The 15,422-nt window shown below is 43.6% G+C and overlaps 1 protein-coding gene across 1 annotated transcript; it reads right to left on the bottom strand.

Annotated features, from left to right (window-relative positions):
• Positions 1 to 4,280: 4,280 nt before the first annotated feature.
• TASL (TLR adaptor interacting with endolysosomal SLC15A4) lies at positions 4,281 to 5,681 on the bottom strand. The gene has a single exon (XM_045002406.1). It carries the CDS (start codon positions 5,679 to 5,681, stop codon positions 4,812 to 4,814), a length of 870 nt encoding a protein of 289 aa, XP_044858341.1. The 3' UTR covers positions 4,281 to 4,811.
• Positions 5,682 to 15,422: the final 9,741 nt, after the last annotated feature.

The raw sequence follows: 15,422 nt of genomic DNA, 5'->3' as shown, positions 1-15,422 counted from the left end.
ATTTCTACAAAGCTCATCTGCACCCTCTCACCCCACCAGCAGCACAGGAGAAACATGTGCTCTTACAGTGTTTGAGAATGGTGTTCACTGAGTGCAGGGCTGGCTCTAGGCACCAGCAAACCAAGCACATGCTTGGGGCGGCACATTTTCAGGGGCGACATTCCGGCCATCTTTTTTTTTTTTTTTTGCTTCGGGCAGCAAAAGCCTAGAGCCAGCCCTGGCAGCAGGTGCACATCATGCACGGGGGTGCCCTGGGGCCGCTGCGGTTCGTGCCATGGGGGAAACAGCGCCTGCACCTTGTGGCTGGGCTGGGCAGGCTCCAAGCCGGGGACACTCGGGCTGGGGGGCCGCCCCGCAGGGCACACAGAGCCGCTTGCAGGTGTCGCCAAGTGGCTGCCCCCCAGTGCCACAGCAGAGGCTGGGCAAAGCGGCCTGAGCAGCCCAGGGACTGTGGCAGGGAGGCCAGAAGCAGCAGCGGGGCCATAGAGGACGAGGCGCTGCCATGTGGGGCCTGCGTCCCGCTCTCTGGGGCTCTGCTCCCTCTGGAGCTACCCTGCCCCGGGCTCCTCAGCACCCGGCTGGGGCGGTCCCCCATCTCTGCCCTCCTGGGTCCCGGCCAGTCCTGGATGTGGGAGCCCTGGCTGGAGGGATCCTGGGCTGAGGCGCGGCCCTGGACCCCCACTGCTTACCCCGACCCTGCCAGCGCAGGTCCGTCTGGAGGTGAGGGGGGGAGTGGGCAGAATCAGCACTGGTTGGGGAGAGCCCGGGCTGGGGCGGCAGGGGGTGCAAGTGGGGGAGGGTACTGGTGGGGGGGGGTGAGAGCCCAGTGCTGGGGTGGGGGGCAGCCAAATTTTTTTGTGCTTGGGGCAGCAAAAAACCTAAAGCCGGCCTTGACTGAGTGGACTGGACAGATACAACTTTGAAGTCCACAGTGAAGTTTTGCATAGCAAAATATAGTGTGTTGCACATGCTTGTGATCAAGGCAGCTGATGTTCTGGACATCATTGTGGGCTTTAAGCCACTGGGATTCCTGAATAGCGCAGGATGTATTGATGTAACATATGTTTCCATTCTGAAGAAAAGAGTGGCAGGTTCTTGTGTGGAAGGTAGCCACATCAAATACTTGATGGCAGGGGGATGGAGCCTCGGTCACTACTGCCAATAGAACGTATTATTAATCATCCTTTTCAATGATGCAATTCTAAATCAAAACTCCAATGAGACAGCAGCCAAAACTGCAATATATTAATCTCTTGTATCTCATTTAGCCATCTAACTGTGCTAGGTTACGTACCACCTCTCGCTATAGCTAGTTACAGTTGCATCTCAGGAATCTGGGGGATACCTGCCATGCTACATGACTCAGTGGAAACACTTTTTAAAACATATTTACTGTACTTGCTAATCAAGTGCCCACCATTAAGGAAAAATAAATCAAGTTGTGGACTTATGAGAATCAGCTGATTAAAATGTCAATTGTGTGATCACAAGCCACACAGCAAATGCTATGCTTAGAGTTGAGTGTTTGCAAGGAACAATTTCAGTGCCTTGATGAGGATGCAAGCACTTTGGGCAAGAATATTCATGCCTCTGACTTTGCAATTCATTTTCTACTAACATTTGTATCAGTAAAACGCAATCATTTGAATGTTAGCAGAAAGCAACCAAAACAGGGTACAAGTATGGTCAAACTAAACTTATTTAAAAATCTAAATGCATATCTGTTTAAAAAAAAATTGCATTATTCACTTACTCTAGTGGTGCTCCACATGCTATTCGCAAATAGCTTCTAAAGGGCCCAGCATATCCATATTTTTCTGGGCAGGTTTAAACAAGACCATAAAGAATTTGAAGAGATGTTTATTGTTAACTGATGTTGCATAACTCTCTACATGCTACCATGAAAATGTGTTTCTTGGATGGAAAATAGCATCATTTCTATTTGTAAATTGCATTTGATCATTGAAGTATCCTGAACTGTAACAAAGAAAAGATTACCTTTCCTGATTTGCTGCATAATAGTATTATAGTAGGTTGCTATGACAACAAGATATAACGCCCCTGTATTTGAATGGGGCCCTCACTTCAAAGGTATTAGAAATCTACAAATTTCAACAATTTTTACTTCAAATATTCATTTCATCCTGAAATTATCACACAGTAGAGAAGTATACATGTTATCACTAAGCAATTTGTCACAAGAGAGCGGCAACAAAATGAAGTTTCAAGTACAGTAACATGTTTATTTTTTTTAAATGTTACATGCTGATAAAAAAAACAACTGTACAGATGAAAGTAAAAAAGATCCCGCCAAGAGAGATGCAAAGGCAACTATTAAGCTTTAACGAATTGCCAAAGCAAAAATACCTGGTGGATGTTTATTAATAATTTATCGTATTACAGTAGCACACAGAGGGGCTGGCCCGCCATCATGCTTGCTATTGTACAAACTCATAATAGGAGATAGTGCCTTCCACAAAGAGCTGAGTCTAAAAAATGTGAATGCAAGTCTGGGGGGTGGGAAGGACTTCCTTATAAGAGTACAGCAGTAGCCAGGCTCTGTGATCTGAGGTGCATGGCAGTGATCACAGCAAGGGAAACTATTCTGAATAAACAAGTTAATTAGGAACAAATAAGAACAAGCCCAAACTTTAATGTACTGCTTGCTGCGTACGTGTACCGCTGCCCACTATTGGGTGGGATATTTAGACTTCCTCAAGCATTCAGTGGAAATAGTCCCGTTACCTTCAATGGGTCAGGCCTTTAGTGTGCAGCTTGGAATTCTCCCAACTATGATGAATCCGATTTTCTGCTCCCTTCAATACCCTACACCACTTGATTCATAAGAAAATATTCATTAAACAGCCTAAAAAGAGGAAGTTAAGGAAGATTCTCTTTTAGCTGAAGTGGTAGAGTGCTATGTTTTCTAAAGCTCAGTTACATTCCCCAAGCTGCATTGTATCTAGCTAGCTGGCAAAAAAAAAAAAACCCCAATGTCTGCAGGTGATTGCAGATCACTCTTCCCAGTTCTTTTTAAAGGTTCAGTTCAGAGAAAAACAATTTTATACACACACTTGGGGAACCTACTTGGCTCAGAATGGACCTTAGATTGGATCTGAGGGAGAGTGGGCAGGGGGGAAGGTGGCGAAACAAAGAAAGTAAGGGGATGGATAGAGTTGGGGCAGACAATAGAGATTAGTCATAGTTGCGAGATCTGGACACAGCCAGCTGTGTTTGGGAGGAAGGCTGAGGATCACACTTGTACAAATGATTAGAGCCCTGCCAAATTCATGGCCATGAAAAACACGTCACGGACCATGAAACCTGGTCTCCCGCCATGAAATCTAGTCTTTTGTGTGCTTTTACCCTATGCTATACAGATTTCACTGGGAAGACCAGCATTTCTCAAATTGGGGATCCTGATCTAAAAGGGAGCTGCAGGAGGGTTACAAGGTTATTTTAAGGGGATTGCAGTATTGCCACCCTCACTTCTCCACTGCCTTCAGAGCTGGGTGTTCAGAGAGTGGTGACTGATGGCAAGCACCCAGCTCTGAAGGCAGTGCCCAGCCAGCAGCAGCGCAGAAGTAAGGGTGGCAATACCACACCATCCCATGCCACCAGGGGCGGCTCTAGCCATTTCACCGCCCCAAGCACGGCGGCATGCCGCAGGGGGCGCTCTGCCGGTCGCCGGTCCCGCGGCTCCAGTGGACCTCCCACAGACGTACCTGCAGAGGGTCCGCTGGTCCTGCGGCTTCAGTGGAGCATCCACAGGCATGCCTGCAGGAGGTCCACCGGAGCCGCGGGACCAGCGGACCGTCCGCAGTTACGTCTGCGGGAGGTCCACCGGAGCCGCCTGCCGCCCTCCTGGCCACCAGCAGAGCGCTCCCCGCGGCATCCCGCCCCCAGCACGCACTTGGCGTGCTGGGGTCTGGAGCCGCACCTGCATGCCACCCTTACTTCTGCGCTGCTGCCTTCAGAGCTGGGCAGTCGGAGAGTGGCGGCTGCTGACTGCGGGCCCAGCTCTGCAGGCAGCAGCATAGAAGTAAGGGTGGCAATACCATACCGTGCCATCCTTACTTCTACATTGCTGCTGGTGGTGGCTCTGCCTTCAGAGTTGGGCTCCGGGCCAGCAGCTGCCAAGCTCTGAAGGCTGTGCCGCCACCAGCCACAGTGCAGAAGTATGGGTGGCAGTACTGCAATTCACCCCCCCCCGACAATAACATTGCGACCTCCCCACAACTCCTTTTTGGGTCAGGACCCCTACAATTACAACACCATGAAATTTCAGCTTGAAATAGCTGAAATAATGAAATGTACTATTTTAAAAACCCTACGACCATGAAATTGACCAAAATGGACCGTGAATTTGGTAGGGCCCTATAAATGATAGAACGGCAGATTCCAAGCAGGAGGGAGAGCTTAGCAGGACTGGGGGTCCTGGGTGCAATGACAGTACAAATTATAAATAACAATAATGTTTGCAGTGTTGTTGTAGCCTTGTGGGTCCCAGGATATTAGTGAGACAAGGTGGGTGAGGTAATATCTTTTATGGGACCAGCTTGGGTTGGTGAAAGAGCCAAGCTTTTAAGCTACACAGAGCTCTTCTTCAGGACCAGATCTGTGTAGCTCGAAAGCTTTTCTCTTTGGCCAACAAAAATTGGTCAAATAACAATACTATTCGTTATAACAGGGTTTAATTCAATGATACCAGAAAAGTACTAAACTGAGAACTTTACATTTGTATTTACAAAACCTGTGAGCTTTCTAGCTGCAGAGACCTTAATGCCACCAGTCTACATACTGATGCTGCTTTATTGCGAAATTTGCAGACTAGGGGTGCTTATTTCACTAGATACTTTTCCACTGGCCAGTCGTAACAGGCAGTTAATGACCATGTCTTTGGCCTTGGTGGTCTCCATATTCCTCTCTCGTGATATCTGCATGCTGATTTGGTCTACGTTGGTCATGATGAGCTCAGAGGCCAGGATCTGAGTGGGGGATGCACTGTTGACCATGCTGTCCATGATATACTGCTTGTACAGCTCCACCACTTTCTGCTCTAGGTAGTCATTCAGTATTGAATTGGAGAGGGGCTGCTGGTGTTGCATTATGCTGGTCACTCGCCAGCATGATGAGTACCCTTGGACGGGCTTGCGAATGAGGTCATTGGGTGGCATCTTCATGGATTCCATAGGCGGAGGAATCTCTGATGACTCCAAAAATGGGCCTATCCCACTGTCACAGGTAAAATCTGTTGTTACTGAGCTGATAGGCATCACATGGCCACCAGCAATGTGCAAATCATTGTAATTCTTGCAAATGCTTTTACAGGAAGAAGGAACCAGGTAGGTATCTCTACTTGTGGATCCTCCAGACATATCCCCAACTGGAGATGTTTGCCTTTCAAACTCTGTGCTCTGAATAACCTGCAGTAAAGTCTCTTTCTGTCTTCCATTGTGTTTGCTTCCTTTGGAATGGACTGAAGAAAAGAACTTGCCCACAGTCCTGCACCTCTGAAAGAGACTTCTGCCTTGTGTTTCATCCATGGAGGAATAGGTAAAGCCACACATGGAGCTCATCTCATGCACCTTCTCCTCTGCTGCTCGCTTTCTGTAGAGCTTGGAACTCAAGAAGTCATCACAAAAATAGGGGATTCCACAAAGATACCCTTCTGACAACATTCTTGAAAAAAGAGGAAATGAGACATCAAAGATTAAATTAGATCATCGTTATTAGGAATAAACAAACAGGAAGATGGAACAGAAAAACAACAAGAAAAGGAAAATAGTTCATTTGTTTGTAAAAAGACTTTTGTATTGATTATGTTCCCCCTGAAAATCTGTTATTGTTTGCATATAAATTAGCTTTAGATCAGGCTATTAGCATGAGAGTTTATCACTTTTTAAATGGCTTGAGTTAATGCAGTGAGTGGCTAGTTCTCAAACTTTTATACAGGTGGTCCCTTTCAAATAGCAAGCCTCTGAGTGTGACCCCCCCCCTTATAAATTAAAAACACTTTTTAATATATTTAACACCATTATAAATGCTGGATGCAAAGCGGAGTTTGGGGTGGAGGCTGATAGCTCGCGACCCCCTGAGAGGTCCTGACTCCCAGTTTGAGAACCTCTATGTTAGACCAGTCACATAAAATAATTTTATGCACACTACCACATGCAGTATACTGTGTTTTTGTTTTATAAGGGTATTTTGTGCAATGGCTTGTGGTTTATATCTATGTGGTTTCTGCAGAAAGTGTATTGATTTCAACAGTTGGCCATAAAAGATTGGTTTTTTTTCCATTCTCCATGCACATTCAAGCTATGGGATTTATTCCAAAACTTGGTGGCCTTCACATGCCACAATTGGAAAAGGTGGATCTCAGATTCATGTTCTGAGTGTAACTTCTTCCTTCTTCTCAGGCTGAATAATTGTTATTTTCGTGGTTGCTTTTTAATTTAAAAACCCCCACCGTATAGTGATTATACAAATTTCTGTACTTGAACTGGCTAATAATGGTTATCAGCCAGTCCGAATGCTCATTTTGAGTTCCCAAACTGAGACAGCTAGGGCCTGGTTTTCAGACATTCTCAGTACCCACAGCTCCTTCGGTTGGAGTTTTGGATGTTCAGCAGTTCTGGAAACGAGGTCACACTATCTCAATCAGACACCCAGAAATCAAGGCTTCCAAATCATTGGCTAGTTTTAAGAATTTAGGCCACACAGTATAGTTACAGAAAAATAGCCATACAATGATTATTGAAATCAGACACTTAGAAACCAGTCAGAGTGCATAGTACTGCGTAACTGGGAGACACATGCATCGCTATGCATCAGCAAATGTTCAGCATCCCTGCACTCTGATCATTCAATTTCAGTATAATTATTCATAATTATACATCAGTTTTTCTAAACCAGTGGCAGGAAAATATCCTGTAAGAAAGGGGTCCTAGACCAGTCTAACATGGTATAGCAAAGAGGAAGTTGAGTTTTACCAAGTAGATTTCACATGTTCAAATCATTTTTATCACAAAACTACCAAGTGATTGGTGAGAAATTAAAGTCTTCATTTTAGTAGTGTGTAGAACTCTTCATGTAACAATTAATCCAATTATAAAATGTAATAGGCACAGATATTGTCTCTGCAGGCAGGAACACCTGTTATAGATATTTCTCAGTTTGACTGTTTCAGAATACCAGAACTGAGAGCACACAAGTGACTGGAAAATGCTTATACAAACTGTGAAAGGAAAGGGAGTATCATTATGTGGCACATGGGATACTACATGCCAACTCTGTGGTTGTCGCTCATTATTGGTAGGTGTGATAGGGCTTTCACCTCCTCCAAAAGCCATTCCTTGCATTACAGCAGCCATTTCAAAATGTTGCAATACATATTGGACAAAGTCCTGGTCCTGGCTATGGAACCATCCTCTGAAACTGGGGAAGAAAGGAGCTGTCAGCAGGAGAGAACAGGCCCATCAGAGCAAGAACCCATTCTGAGTTAGCAGGGAGGAGAAAGCAATTCACCCAGGGCCTCTCAGAAAATAATCTATGTGTGGAGATAATATCTACATACATATGTTAGGGCCTCTGGGTCCTGGCTGTCCTCTCTTCCTGTGGCAACTCCATGTTTACCACAGCCCTGTGACTGCAGAAACTGTGGTTAGCAGAACACAGGAAGAGACATGGTCTCGTGTCCATGGAGGGTTCCAGAGAGGGGGAGATCTCTTTCCCAAGAGGACACCTTTGCCCCCTCAGATGACTGGTTTCTAGCATCCCTTCCTTTTAAACAGCTACAGAAACCCTATCAGGGGTTTAATTGCCCTTAGGATTAGTTGCTGCTGGTATACTTTATTTATTAGCCACACTAAGAGAGCCATGAAAATCTATTGCAGATGCCAGATGAATTCTGCTTCCCTCATAGCAGGAGGAGATGCCAAAATAGTTCTCTCCTATAGTCTTTCACAGGAAAGAGTAGTGTGTTGGCTTTAACTTTGGTCAGAGCAAAGGTGGAATTATTGTGATGCTGACCCATATACTTATTTTTGGTGTAAATATTGAGAAACAAGTAAAACTATATTACATGATTTATCCCATTTCTAATAATTGTACATAGTCTGTGCCCAGTTTTTGCAGCGTGTGTCATCATTGTTTTCCCAGCTGCCAGATGTACCATTCTTCTATCACAAAGTGATGTAGCAGGGAATTGAAACTGCTGGTTTCATTTCTTTGGCCAAATTCTGTAGTTCTTATTTTCAGAGTTAGATCACACCCAGTGTTGAGGGGGGAACCCAGAAAAGTCATGAAACTGAGCAAGTTCAGACCCACAGAGTACTTGGAAAAATCTAGTTGGCTGAGTGGGCTTTACCCTCTTGCTCTGTAGAGGATTGTTTCCCTTTCAGCCTGCAGATGTTCCCAGATCTTCAAGCGAAATCGTGCTGAGGTGAGTGGCAATTCTGAGGGCCTGGACATTTACACAGAAGCTCAGTACATTCACATTATCCCCTACATCTTCTGCCCATCAGTTCAGCTAGAGGCAGGTTTCCATAGTCTCACTACTGGCAACTGGCCACACAGAGGGGATTTGCATGTGGAAAGGGTCAGCATTATTTCCTGCAGGTGCTTTTTCTTTGGTAACGGAAGAACAGTTATTCCCAGTTCCACTTTCTCCTGCCTCCAATACACATGCACACCACAGCGTCCCAAATGCACAGAGATCATGTATGAGAGATTCCACAGAGTTGGCGCGATGAGGATTTCATGCTCCTTTAGATCAGTCCATTTTTCTCCTGTCCTCCCTTGAAAAATGCACATGGATGTTTCATTCCATGGGGGACAGAGAGAGCAGATGGCCTAGTTCACAGTCTTTACTCTTGATGTGTTTTGTCTGAGACAGGGCTGCTGGACTTTTCCCTTGCTTGGTTGTTATTTTTTAATATGGTGATTGAGTAAATTCTAAAGGAATACTAGCATAGCTTGCACTGGGGAGGAATAAAAGAAGTACTGCCTGTTATAAATTCTTTATTACCTTTATCGTTTCGGTTTTTAAAATCAAATCCCTGGCATCTGCCTTAACCTGGGTATTTTCTATATTTCAGTGGAGAGAAGAGTCGACCCTTGATCTATGCTGCTAGCGTTAGTGTGACTACAGTGAGCCTCTGCGCAAATGCCCAGAACCCAGAAATATCATAGGCTTTCTCAGACTGGCAGATCCACTGCTTGGAGATGATGGCAATGTGTGTACAAAGAGCCCAGTGCACAGCTGATAGAGAAGCTATATAGCTACATAGAATTGAACTGACTGCCCGGCCTAGGCTAAGCAAGAGCCTGGAGCAATATATATACAACATGAAGAGTAATAATAAAATCTGCTTGTCCCCTGAAAAGCCTGAGTGAGGTGGAAGATTTCTAGAGAAAGTGAAAGGAATGTAGTGCAGCTAGTGGGCAAAAGGATATGTAGGATGGGGCTTTTAGAAAGGGACAGACGCAAATACATTTGGGCATGCAAAGTCCCAAAGTACGGTCCTAAATAACGTTACAGGTGTGCTGCTCAGTCTCTGGAGTTCAGCTTTGTATGTGATCCCTATACATACACAAAGCTTCCTAGAATCATAGGTGCAAATAATCCCTTCATGGGTGTGGGGGGGAATGAAAATCCTATGGATCCCTTTCAGGAAATCCTCTCCCACCCCCTAGGATTCAGAGAAGCCCTTCCACGAGGTCTGGATCCTGGTGGGGGGATGGGAGGATGTAGAGCCAAGGCCCACCCTATGGGGAGTTTATACAAAAGTTATAGTGACTATCAGTATTAACTTTATGCCTTATGGCACTCTTACTTCCTACTCCCGTCTTGAGGAGCTATAGCTGGAAGTGGAGCCCTGACAGTGCAGTATCTGTGGAGGCCTCACTGGCAGGATCCATAGGGGGCTAGGAAGAGCCAGGAAAGAGGGCGGAGCCATAAGATTTCCATGAAGATGGCCATGCCTGTGGTGGATTCCCTGTCATCCCCAGATTTAGGAAACTGAACCTCCTGCTCATGGCTTAAATTCAGCTGGAGCTGTCCAGATCAAAGCTCTGATCAATATTTTCAAACCCACAGGACAGAAGCCCTGAGCCCCAGGGAGCTCTGGGAAATACTCTATGAGAATTTAAGCCCTGCTCATTTGATGAGGAGTAACTTGCCCCCTGCCACCGCCCAACATGTACACAATGGAACAGTCTTGTACAAATTGTCCATGGAGAACCCCAATAAGTTTCCAGCCCCCTACACCTTTTTGTCCAATTTGGTCTTTATTTCAGGTCAGAAAAGGTTCCCTGGGCCATCTACTCTAAATTGCATTTTGCAAGACTCTGAATTTGAAAAGCCCTATAGCAAAGCTGTGTGATGTTGCACTCTATATGATTTTATAAATATATGCTAATGAGTGAATATAATGTAACTGGAATATGCTTCATGCAAAAGGTCTCTTGTAAGGTATCATGACAAAGTTTATAATCTACTGAGTGTGGTCATCCTATTTGTATAAATGTATCATTCTTTTATCTGAAACTAGAACTATGAAATATAACTCTGAGGGCCTATTGTAATTAAGCAAAGTGTGGGCCATTAATGGTGGTTTGGAATCTTGATGGCTCCCATCAACCAGGACAACTGACTGTGGATGGCTCTGTTTGCAGGCAAGCCTTCCTGTGAGTCAGGCTGGGAGGAATGAAGGTTTGAAGTCTTACAGTGACATGTCATCATGTCACCTGAACTGGAATCCATCTTTAACCTGGGGCTTTTCCAGTGAGAAGGAGGGGGTGGGACCCCAGAGAGGGACAAAGGATTCCCGCCTTATGCAAAAGATATATAAATGGGTGGAAAAGAACAAAGGGGAGGAGCCATCATGAAGAATCCCCTAGCTACCACCTGAGCTGGAACAAGAGCCAGGGGAAAGAATTGTGCCCAGGCCTGGAAGGTGTCCAGTCTGAGGAAAAAACTTACTGAAACATCTCTGAGGGTGAGATTATCTGTGTTCAGTTTGATTAGACATAGATTTGCGTGTTTTATTTTATTTTGTTTGGTGACTTACTTTGTTCTGTCTGTTACTACTTGGAACCACTTAAATCCTACTTTCTGTATTTAATAAAATCACCTTTTACTTATTAATTAACTCGGAGTATGTATTAATACCTGGGGGAGCAAACAACTGTGCATATCTCTCTATCAGTGTTATATAGGGCAAACAATTTGAGTTTACCCTGCATACGCTTTATACAGGGTAAAACTGATTTATTTGGAGTTAAACCCCATTGGGAGTTGGGCATCTGAGTGTTAAAGACAGGAACACTTCTGTTAGCTGCTTTCAGGGAAGCCTACAGCTATTAGGGGATGTGGTTCAGACCTGGGTCTGGGTTTGCAGCAGGCTAGCGGGTCTGGCTCAAACCAGGCAGGGCACTGAAGTCCTAAACTGCCAGGGCAGGAAAGCAGGGGTAGAAGTATTCTTGGCGCATCTGGTGGCAGCTCCCAGGGCGGGTTCTGTGATCCGACCCATCACAAGCTGTTTTTAAATATTTACAGTGACTGTGCTTCAAGTCCTTCTATTGGGAGTTCATTATACTGCTAAGAACCTTTCCAAATAGCAAATAAACACTTGTCTTCATTAGCCTCAGACAAAATCTCCTTTGCCTACTGCCACCTAAAGCTAGGAGTTATTTCCTTCCCTTGTGTATAACTTTCTTGAGGGTGTTTGCCAGCTGTGATCATGATTTCTCCGAATCTTCTCCTTGTCTAGATTACAATTATATGGGCCAAATCTTCCAAACTAGCTGCCTAAATTATACATAACATGCATTTGCCTGCATAAAGGGGGTACAAAGGAACATAGGAATTGCCATGCTGGATTGGGCAGTTGCTGTCTTTAATCCATTAACCTGTCTCTGACAGTGGTCAATACCAGATGCTTCAGAGGAAGGTGCAAAAAAAACCCCCAAAACTCCATAATGGGCAATCATGGCACAACCTACCTATAACTAACTCCACTAGTGTGAAGCCAAAGCCCAAAGATTTCAGCCCCAGACGGGGTCTGTAATCTGACCTTGCTGCCCAGGGCTGAAACCGAAACCTGAGCACTGCTTCGACTCTAGGCCGTAGGGCTCTGGCTTTAGCTTTGGGCAGTGGGGCTCAGGCTTCAGCTCCGGCCCAGGCCCCAGAAAGTCTGACACCAGCACTGGCGACTCCATTAAAACCCACTGGCAACCCGCAGTTTGAGTACCCCTGTACTAGACAATTTAGAATGATAAAATCTTTGTTTCTACACATCTACATGTTTCTCTTATAAGCAAATTGAAATCTCTGTTTAGTCGGTCTTAACTTTGTGGATTTTGTATGTGCATTTTAAAGCTGTATCCATGTTGTGACAATTCATTAATATTTTGCATCTAAAGTAATTGGAGCAGGGAGAAATGGATTGATGTGCTCTTGTCACTGAAAGTGTTGCACTTACTAGGAGTGGGGGACAGAGAAAGAGCTACAGTACATTGTTATTGAAACTATTGCCATTTTATGAAAAGGGAACAGTAGGAGAGTGCATGAATCTCACCATGGAATGAAAGAGTTACATCTGCTGGGGACTAAATGTAAGAGAGAAAGAGAGAGTGTGTGTGCATGTGTGTGCTTGTGCACTCCTGAATTTGCTATGAGTCTAGAAAATGCAAGGATTATAGGTCCTACGGGTAATATTTATTTTAACCATAATTGGGTTGCTCAGAAAAATTCTAAACCTTTTGACACAGATATACAATATCCATTTTTTACTTGGGGAAAACAATCTGCATATCCAGTACTCTACCTCTAAGCTGTCGCTTGGATAGCTTCCTAACTCATACACACACATCAATGAAAAATGGTATAACCAGCATAAAAGCAGCACATTCAATTACACTTGCTTTAAAAGTATTACATAATGTAGATTATTATTATTTTATTACTTGTATTATGGTAGTGCCTAGAGCCCTAGTCATGTACCAAGAGCCCACACAGGATCTGAGTGACTATGTTTTCATATCCTTAAGCCACATCAAAGACTAACTATTGTGACTCATGGTTCTGGAGGCAGATACACTAGACTGGAGTTTGTAATATACTTACATTTCTGAAGGAACCAGAAATTGCATGTGGAAATTCACAAAGGCTATGTAAAATCCTTGAAAAACTACACTGCCTACATGCCAATCAGACAAAGATTATCTGGATTTTACCAATGTGATTGCCAATCAGACACTAACAAGCCAAGTGTAGAGGCAAGAAAAATATTTACAGAGAATTGAACAGTGTATACTGTGTTTTAGTTCTTACCTTCAAGAGCTCAGCTGCTTTCCTGAGACAGAAGATACACAACAGCAGATGACCATGCAGAGAAAAATTGTAGTTCTTCCAGACAGTTTAAAAGCTCACTTGTATGTAGCTTTTTTTACATTGCAAAGTTGACATGTATTTTGTTTCTCACTCTCCATTACTCAGAAGAATTAAAGGGAAGTCCCTGGGAGATTTGGAGGTTTTATAACTGACTTATTAGAACCACACCATATTAGACTCTTTCTTCCTCTTTTTATGCCAAAATGAAACTGTGTTGTGAAACTAAATGTTGTTAAAATAGTATATTGCAACAGAACACGTGTGTACCCATCAGCCTATGCTGCCAGTTCCGTAAAGAGAGATGTTAATTAAATGAAAAAATATAGCAATCTGAGAGAGTTGGATAATCTAGAATTCAGTTGTGCCTTACCCCAACTTCACTCCATTCATGTAATTTTTCATTTTTACAGAGATGGTAAGTCACCATAGGACCAAACAGGAATCCATTCCTTAGCAGGCACACGGTCTCATAAAGACCCTATTACATCTAGCCTACTGCCAAATGAGCCCGTACAAGATGCTACTGGCACATCTGAATTGACCCCAAAAGGCTGAATAAGAGTTAGCAGAAAAGGGGTTATCAGATTTCTGTACTGGGAAAATGATTGCAAACTATTTTCTTCCTCTTTTTTTTTAACTAAACCCTATATTATTTTTCTTTCAGAAGTCTAAAGTTTTATTAGAAGCACAGAATTCTAGCTGCTAACCAGCTGAGGTATATATGCAGGTATATATACAGGTCACTTGGAAAAATTGGAATCAATCAAAAAGACTGAGATCCATGCTATCCTGGGACACTGCGGGGGAGGACAGCTTTCCTTATCCCTTCATCTGTTCAGGAGAAATTGTACTGTACCATGGAACTATTTTCATTAGGTGATGATGGCTTTTCCACAGAGCCCAATAAGGTCCTTCATTTTACTAGAGCAGGGATAGATTCTAAAGAAAAATCTGAGATATGTAAATAATCATCTTCATTGTGATAATACATATACATCCCTTGAAACTCAAATTCATTAGATCCCACCTTATGCTATTTCAGATGCCAGTGTCTCATTTTTTCATTTAGTCCAACTTTAAGTCTGAGTAGCAATAATATACAATGTCCTCTTAACCTTAGTCTTGAAAATCTGCAAGAGATACCTGTTATCACATGTGTACATTTAACAGACATGTAGTTTTTTCAAGCTTCATTCTTTGGGGCAAATTCAGGCCTGGTTTTGCCCATCTGCCTGGGATAAATTTGACTCTGCAGCTGGAATAGGGCATATCAAAGGTTCAAATAGTGAGTGATATTGTGAAGTATTACATTGATTTTCAGGTAATTATAAAATGATGAATATATGCTACAAGTTATCTTTTTTGGGTAACTACCATCTTCAGAAAAAGAAAGATAAAATATGAATTTTCCTCCACAGATAATGCAGCATCCTCCTCCCCTCCACTAATATGATTCCCTTAATGTGCTGCCACTTTTAGACTCTTCTCCCAAACCTCCATTACCCATTGAGCTGCTGGGAATCACTAGCTTTTCTGTTTCTACAGAGCTCCATACGGCTGGTAGCTCAACAGTTCCGCTGAGAGTAAAAACATCAAAAAATGAGTTTTTGCTAATGCAAAAGCACCTCCAGGAATAACTCTTAAGAGTGGTCAGAATTTTAAAACTAGGTGTCTAAAGTGGGGCTTCTAGATGCATACGGTATATCGGCATCTAGATACAAGTGGCCTGATTTCCAAAAGAGATGAGCACTTCTAAGTCAGTGGGAGCTGCAACTTTCCAGAAATATTGAAAATCTATATACTTTTATTCTGGTGCCTCAAGGGATTTAAAGACCTAACTTTAGGCACTCGGCTTGAAAAAATTAGCCAGTGCTCACTGCTTTACAGGACACAAAAACCAAGATAGTCTGTTCTCATTCATCCTACTGTAGCTATAAGTTCCAGAGGAAGAGAGTTTTAATACTGTACTTTCTCATAAGACAGGTTGAGTATTAACACCCTGATATTTTGCAAGAGCAAGGATCAA

Source organism: Mauremys mutica, chromosome 1 (assembly GCF_020497125.1).
Source record: "Mauremys mutica isolate MM-2020 ecotype Southern chromosome 1, ASM2049712v1, whole genome shotgun sequence".
Taxonomy (NCBI): Eukaryota; Metazoa; Chordata; order Testudines; family Geoemydidae; genus Mauremys; species Mauremys mutica.
This window is presented reverse-complemented; position numbering and strand designations above follow the sequence as displayed.